Source organism: Chelmon rostratus, chromosome 13 (assembly GCF_017976325.1).
Source record: "Chelmon rostratus isolate fCheRos1 chromosome 13, fCheRos1.pri, whole genome shotgun sequence".
NCBI lineage: Eukaryota > Metazoa > Chordata > Actinopteri > Chaetodontiformes > Chaetodontidae > Chelmon > Chelmon rostratus.
Window position 1 is genome coordinate 22,497,137 of NC_055670.1, and position 8,118 is coordinate 22,505,254.

At 42.4% G+C, this 8,118-nt stretch overlaps 1 protein-coding gene across 1 annotated transcript in view; it reads left to right on the forward strand.

Moving 5' to 3' along the window:
- The window catches only part of slc4a3 (solute carrier family 4 member 3), a 48,117-nt gene extending 41,822 nt beyond the window's left edge, over positions 1-6,295 (forward strand). Inside the window, exons 15-22 of the mRNA XM_041951378.1 lie at positions 73-267; positions 356-547; positions 1,193-1,282; positions 1,368-1,534; positions 1,644-1,897; positions 3,613-3,782; positions 5,300-5,473; positions 6,166-6,295. Of these exons, the coding sequence (XP_041807312.1) occupies positions 73-267; positions 356-547; positions 1,193-1,282; positions 1,368-1,534; positions 1,644-1,897; positions 3,613-3,782; positions 5,300-5,473; positions 6,166-6,243 (1,320 nt within the window). The 3' untranslated portion in view covers positions 6,244-6,295. The remainder of the gene's footprint in view (positions 1-72; positions 268-355; positions 548-1,192; positions 1,283-1,367; positions 1,535-1,643; positions 1,898-3,612; positions 3,783-5,299; positions 5,474-6,165) is intronic.
- The last annotated feature ends 1,823 nt before the right edge of the window (positions 6,296-8,118 follow it).

The window sequence follows — 8,118 nt, forward strand, 5'->3', positions numbered from 1 at the left end:
GCTTTTGTGTGACATGAGTCCCTTTTTGTTTTCCCTGAACATGTAACGACATGTCTGTGTCTCTTCACGCAGTTCTGTCAGGCCCACAACTACGAGTACCTGACTGGTCGAGTGTGGATTGGTTTCTGGCTCATCTTCATTGTCCTGGTGATTGTGGCAGCAGAGGGCAGCTTCCTTGTTCGCTACATCTCACCTTTTACACAGGAGATTTTTGCTTTCCTCATCTCCCTCATCTTCATCTATGAGACTTTTTCTAAGCTCATCAAGGTAACCGTTGTAGTGCCTTGTCACATCTGCAAAAATCCACAACAGCCAATCAACAGGGGATAAATTGAAGCTCTCCTCTTGTTTCCAGGTGTTTCAGGAACATCCACTGATGGCAATGTACCCCAGTGACTCCACCCCAGCTACTGGGCTTGAAGATGTCGTTGACCCCATCTTCAACCAGCCCAACACTGCTCTGCTGTCTCTGGTCCTCATGATGGGAACTTTCTTTGTCGCTTTCTTCCTCAGGAAATTCAGAAACAGTCGGTTTTTAGGTGGCAAGGTATTCTGCTTCACTGAGTCTCTCCTTGTCAGGGTTCTCGTGGGAATTTAAAGGCACCCTGTGGAGCTTTCTCGTAAACAAACAAATGACGTATGTTTCTTTCAAAGCTAATTTTTACAGTATTTTCAACCCCGGTTTATAATCTTCTAAATCTCTCCGTGTTGTTGTGTGTCTCGGCACATTACTGCCACCTCCTGTTGATCAGTGGAATAACATGAAACCGTTGGCTTGTGTGTCCTTCACATGAACGAGAAACAAACAAAAAGGAAGCCCACTTTTAAAAACATTGCTCCATAGCACTCCCAGTGGTTAAAAGCTCCACAGGGCTCCTTTAAACCTTATGTTTTATGATCTGATTGTGCGTTTTATTATATCCTGTGAAATTAATAATTGTCAAAATTTAGTCAATCACAAGATGTGTCCAGCACAGGTTCAATGAAACTTGATAGAACTTTTCTACTTAAAGCCTGTGTTTCTGATTGTTTAAATCAATAATATTAATGCGTCCAGCAGATGTTAACCCTTTAAAGCACATGTGAAGATGACTTGCTTTGACGTGTTTCTGGTGAAGCTCCAGCTTGTTTAAAAGGCAGCAAACATGCTGAATGTTGGCTTGATCTATGTTTGGTTTCTCAATATCTCCAGGCCAGAAGAATCATCGGTGATTTTGGCATTCCCATCTCAATTTTACTTTCAGTACTGGTTGATTACCACATTACTGACACCTACACCCAGGTAACTAATATCACAGCAGCTGAACGCTTTTATTACAGTTCCAACTGTGTTTGCTCGGAATTTGATTATTTTTACGGACTTTCAGAAACTGGATGTGCCGTCGGGCTTCTCAGTCACCTCCCCGGACAAGAGAGGCTGGTTCATCAGTCCCTTTGGTGACAAGCAGCCCTTTCCCACCTGGATGATGGGAGCGTCCATTGTGCCTGCCCTTCTTGTCTTCATCCTCATTTTCATGGAAACTCAGATCACTTCGTACGTACAGTGTGATAATCTGCAGTGGAAATGCTCTGGGTGTACAGTCTGTGAAAGACTAAGCTTAACAGAATTCCCACTTCTTAAACATTTTCCTCCAATCCATCAGATTGATAGTCAGTAAGAAGGAGCGGCGCCTGGTTAAAGGCTCAGGCTTCCACCTGGACCTCCTGCTCATTGTCGTTCTGGGGGCCATCTGTCCTCTCTTCGGCCTGCCGTGGCTCACCGCCGCCACCGTGCGCTCCGTCACTCATGTCAACGCCCTCACCGTCATGAGCAAAGCGACGGCGCCCGGCGAAAAGCCCATGATCCAGGAAGTGAAAGAACAGAGGCTGACTGGGCTGCTCGTGGCTGTTCTCGTTGGTAAGAGGAAAGAGAAGGATGAGAGTGCGTGATGCCAGTTGACCGTTTGCTAAACTCCACCCACAAACAGTGATTATCCAATCGTAACATGGCAACCATAGCAAGGCGCCCATGCCTGTCAAGCACTGAATTTGTACACATGCCGAAAAGGAGTGTGTGGAGCTGTAATAAAAGTGACGCTCATCATCTTAAGAATCCAGATCAATGGTGTCTTTTTTAGCCTTTACGAAAACAAAAATATTACATTTTGAAGCAATGCATTTAGGGTGCATTTTGTTAGCATGCGTGGCTAAGTAGTGTACTACCTATAGTACCTTAGCGTTATTTCCAAAGCCGAGGGGCAGGTCATTAGTAACTACATTGTTATGTTGGGTTACAGGTAACGTTCAGGACTGAAACATTCACATCCACTCATATCAGAGTTTAGCTAACATAACAGTTAAGCTCAGCGCTAACTAGCTCAACCCTGCAATACAAAACAAATGCTGCTCCTTTATTTCCATTCTTGTACATGGCTCATTAGCTGGTGAATATACCTTTTTGCCAGGGACGTGTAGTTTTAGCCTCAGTCATCTATGCAGCCAACATGAACATACTGAGGACACTTTTCTTGTTTCAAAATGAGTCAGCTGGAAACATTTAAAATCAGCTGAAGGCTGTTTTTAAGCTTTACAGTAGCATTAGCTCATGCTAGCGATAGCTAATACAGCTACAGTTGAAAGACTGAATTTCAGCCAAAACTGATGGCTGTTGGCTAGAAAAGAGAAGCCTGATTTGTTTACTTCTGCATAAGAGCCAGTTTCAATAATTGCTGTGAATTTTGTAGAATAAATCTGCCACCGTTAATCACTGTTAACGTCGTTTGTGCCGCGCTACGAAGAAAAGATTGACAGGTAAAGCAACAGTGATCAAATGAGGATGGAGTTCAGTGAGTCGTCAGTCGTTTGCGAAAGAAAATCGAAAGAAATAAAATAATTATCTTTAAAATAAAGATTTGACGACGACAGTGCATCTGAACTACAGACCAATTCCAGACTAATTATTCTATTTTATTGCCTGGCTGTAGGGGTTAGGTTTTTATACAGCATTATCTTCATGCTGGAATTTCCAGGCATTCATTTGTCTCCAAGGAAAACATGAGCTCAAAGGTACAGAGTGGCAATTCTGCAGCTCCTGCATGTCTAGACATTCACAAAGTATGAATCAGCCAATGCAACATCTCAAAATAATTTTAGATTCTGTCTACAGATTGTCTTCAAAATTAACCGAAACAGTCATATTTTCTAATGAAAATTGAAAGTCAAAATGCAACGTGTGACATTGCAGCACTGATTTTATCAGCTGACTTGTGCTGCTTTGCCAGCAGAATCTCTTGTTTCAATTAAAGCAGGGTTCCCAAAGTCGTCTTAAGTGTGGTTTGATCCAGTTTGGGTATACGACCATAATGAGTCATCATGATTGTTGAGCTTTTGTTTGATTGGAATGCTGTTTGGATTAGGAATAAGGCTTTTTGGATTAGCCCAAATGGCGTTTCAACCAAGGCAGCTCAACAGTGAATGTGTTTCAAATAAATGGCATCAACAGTGTGTTCAGCAGGAGGGTTGTTCCCTTGTTGCATGAATAATTCTCCCCACAATTCTTGTTCAAGCATTTAGTGTCCCAGAGGCAGCAATATCCTTTGAAAACCTCACCTTTGACCCCTGTCTACCCCTCAGGTATGTCCATTGTGATGACAGATGTGCTCCGACTCATCCCTCTGGCTGTGCTCTTTGGCATCTTCCTGTACATGGGGGTCACCTCTCTGACAGGCATCCAACTGTATGAACGCATCACACTTATGGTCACGCCGGCCAAGCACCACCCTGACCACATCTACGTCACCAAGGTAACACACGCAATAACTGCTGCCGTGCCCTCGTCTGTTATTATTAGTGGCGAGATGGAGAAGCCAAACCCAGCAGAGCGGTAACTGCAGCAGAGTCCAGGCAGCCGTTTCTCTGCAGTCTTGGGTTTCATCTCGGTTCGATAGGGTAACCATCTTATTCGACATCATCCAGGTTTTTACAGCAATGCATGTCTTGGACTCCTCCACATCCAGAAAGCTGTCATTTCGTTACCGACAGAGAGTTACAAGCAGCGGAGGGATTTCTGGCCCAACTTCACCGCCTTCCAAGATGCTTGGAGAAAGGAAAACATTGCTGGAGTTTTGACCCCAAACAGAGAGTTACCTCAACTGTTGAGGATAAACACAGTTTGGTTTCTGGCTGCACAGTCGCTGCTGGGTTTAGCTTCTGCAGCTGATCATCAGTAATGGAAGAATACACTTAATGTATCCTCTGATGTCAGATTTTCATTTCAATGTGTAGATTCGGTTGTTTATCGACATATTTTTTTTGTTTTACTGACTGACTGCTAAGCAACACTAGCTCAGGATGTGCCTGCATAGATAACGGAGAATGATCAGAAATCTGGATAAAGTCTTTACATATGACAGCATTCACATTTCTATTGGAGTTCTTCAGCAAGGATACTTGTGATGGAGGTACTGTAGGATACTTGTATTAAAGAAAACCAAAGACCGGGTTTTCTCTCAAGCAAACAGCAAACAGTGCTTCCACTTTAGGGTAGCTAGGGCTAACATGATAAATTTAAATATAATCATAATTTTAATTTAATAATAGACAAAATCAATCTTCAACACAATAAATAGAAAAGAAGAAGCACTGCAGTGCTAATCTAACTTCAAGTCTCAGGAGACAGCTGATGCCACAGCTTGCTCTTAAAAAGGGGAGTGCAATGATGGACAAATAGAAAGAAACAGGGCCCAGGCTTCTTTCTGGCCTCATGCTGGAGCAGAATGATCACACGCTGAAGTGGAGTGGATCGATACCTAATGCATCACTACTTTCCTGAATGGAATAAATACCAAGTAAAGGATCCACACAGTCATATTATAGCATGCGCTGTTTCTCTGGCGCTGTTGCGTGAATTCAGCGATCACCTCGTTAGTTCAGAGAATTCACACAATAATCGTTTCTCATAAAAGACGGTTTAGTGTTTTAGCATGATCTGGTGAAGCAGCCTGTTAATGACACATGGCTCTCCCCCACAGGGTTGTACAGCTGGACATTGACAGTATCTGTATGAAAATAGGTGATGCTGGTGCTGAGAATACTTGGATTGAAACAGGAAACAGGGAAAGGACAGGAAAACTTTGCACAATTCACTCTCTCCTGCATATTTTCCACACATCATTAGAGGATTTTCCACTAGATGGAGCCAAAAACATGTGAGATTTTCTTCATGCAGAGGAACAGTTTGGGATTCAGTGTGTTTAATGTGTCTGTACTGTGGTCTATGGTCTATTTCTTCCCATTAACCACCACACGTGTGCTGCTTCAGGTGAAGACATGGCGTATGAACATGTTCACCATGACGCAGCTGCTGTGCATCGTGGCTCTGTGGGTAGTGAAGTCCACCGTGGCCTCCCTGGCGTTCCCCTTCGTCCTCATCATGACGGTGCCGCTGCGCCGCCTCATCCTCTCCAGGATTTTCGAGGAACGCGAGCTCCAGGCGGTACGTTGGGTAGCAGAGATATCCCAGGAATGCTCGACTCTTTGCCACAATAATCTGATCTCACATGGCCTCGGGATACTTACTTTACAGCAAATTTAACATTAGATGGATGTCGGCATGTTTTTATATCTGTCTAACACATGAACTACAAATGATTTCCTCTTCTGTGATCATGGAGAGCTTTCTCATCCAAATATTTTCAAAACGATATGCAAATATTTCTTTTTGCTCCAGAAAAAGATTCACAGTCTCTCCTGAAGCGGGCCTTCATGTTTTCTTGGCTAGATCCCCCAAACCCATACATGTCATCACTGTCATATTAAAACCCTCCATTTCCAAAATGTCAACTTTTTCAGGAGCTAGAATAAACAGCTTTGTTCTCAACTTGACCACCACTCGAGCTGCGTTCATCCAAAGGTCTCATGAACCCAAGGTACTGGGGAATTGCCTCAAATCACAGAGTTAAAACCTGAAGTGGACCTCCATGATCACTGTTAAATCAGCCAGACTCTTCTCTTTATATGCATTTTTCTACATTTTCATTCTCTGCTTTAATTCATGCTAAAATCACATATCTAGTATCATAAAGTCCACCTGGAGCAGACTGTGACCTTTAGTGTGAAAGTATCCTTAGTCGCCTTATTTAGACCTTTTAGCAATGTTTAAATTATAAATAATTTGTCTGTTCGCAGCTCGATTGCGACGAGGATTCTCCCAACTTTGATGAAGATGGACGAGACGAGTACAACGAGATCCACATGCTGGTGTAAATTTAAATGGAACCCAGCCGATGTGACTTCCTCCGTCCTCCAGCTCTGACCGATCAGAGCAAGCCTCTTTGGAAACCTCAGTGTCTGTGGGTAGTGGTGACAAAGCGAGAGGAGCTGCCATAATGGTGTTTGTAAAAATATTCAAAAGCTATAGCTGGATAATCACTTCTTACCTTTGTTTATTCCAGTTTTTTTTAAAGAGCACACCTAATCTTAGATCTCTGTGGTGGTGGTGGTGTTGTGTTAAACTCCCTGAAGATGTTATTGTGTCAGACGATCAGAGAAAATAGCTCTGAGCAAGCACCCCCCCTCCCCCACAAAGTGGACGATGCAAATCAAGCAGAAGACATTTGTCCTGTCTATCCCTTTAATTACTCTGCAGGTTCTGGGCGTACGTGCAATGATGATGGTGACCTCTAGGACAGCAGCGGGCTGGGTGATTTCCATTTATTTTGGTCCTGAAAGTGGGAAATAGGGTCACTTTACCTTCATTTGTTTTCATTCAGGAAGCAGATTTTAGTCAAAATTCCTAACTGTTCAGGTGAATTGACCCTAAATCTCAAAGCCCTGAATTCCACTGCCTATGTCGTTTAGCTGCCGATTTCCTTTATACCACTGCCATTGCCTATAGGTTGCAATGATGTGCAAACAAGGAGTTAAGTAGTCCTTTTCCTTTCTCTACAGACTTTTAGTAATGAGCACTTTGACTGGGCAAAAGTTCACTTTTGTCGCTGCCAGCCGAGCTCCCTGGCACAAAGCCTCCTCTCTAAATGTAGTCTCCCCTTGAAGCCAAACTCTCTGCAGAGACTGAGCAAGCCTCTTCAAGGGGTGTTACTGTACTTTGTTAGGTGTTTAATGCCCAACATACCAGTCCGCTGACCCCATTATTGTGACCTTGGATGTATAAGTAAATAGCTAACATGGTCTCAACCTTATTTTTCTACTTTGTTGTAACTATTTATTTTGTGAACTTTGGACTTAATGCCAGATTCTCAGTGATGTTTAGACTCCAACTAGCGTGAACTGCTATAAGAGTTTGTGTAAAATAAAAAAGAGCATTGTGTAAATCAACACATTCAAAACTCAAAAATTCAGAAAATAAGCCATTATTAATGCGTCCAGTCATCTTCTCTGCAATATTTCCAACGCGTGGTGCATTTTTCACTGATGTCATGAATAATATAATAACACACTCGACTGAAAAAGCATAGAAACCAAGCAAACACACAAGTGCAGAAAACGCTGGGGAACAGTTGAGTGTTGGCAGAAGGTATGAATGATGCATTGTACAGTAAGACTGCGAGCTTGGAATTATAATGTACCATCTGTGTTCAGAGTTGCTTTGAAATAGTCAGAGATTTATTTTTCACCTCCTATATTTTGAGCCCACTATAGAGTTTTAATTACCGCTCAGCCACGACACCTTTGAGAAACCTTACTTCTGTCACACAGAAACACCAGTTGTTGACACAAAAGTTCACGAGTGAATTATTCAGTAACAGATTTGTATGACGCTCCTATTTAAAGAAGAAGAGGAGGGAACTGATGGGATTTATGTAAAAGGCCAGTGTGTTGCTGACAAATATTCCACTCAGAATGCTTCATTTTGGGGTATTTAATGAATGTTGTGTGGCCTGGTGATTCTGGGGTGTTCTGTGTTAGCTTTCTCAAACATGATGGTTTTGTAAGATAAAGTTTTGTAAAAAAAAAAAAAAAAAAAAAGAAAGAAAGAAAGAAAAAGAAAAAAAGAAAAATCAGAAATCAGCAGATGCGCTTAGACTTAATTGATGAAATGAAATATTCCACTGATCCTCTGATAGTACCTCTGCAGTGCAAAAGGCCCAACTGAACTCTTTGATCACTGATCACATTCAA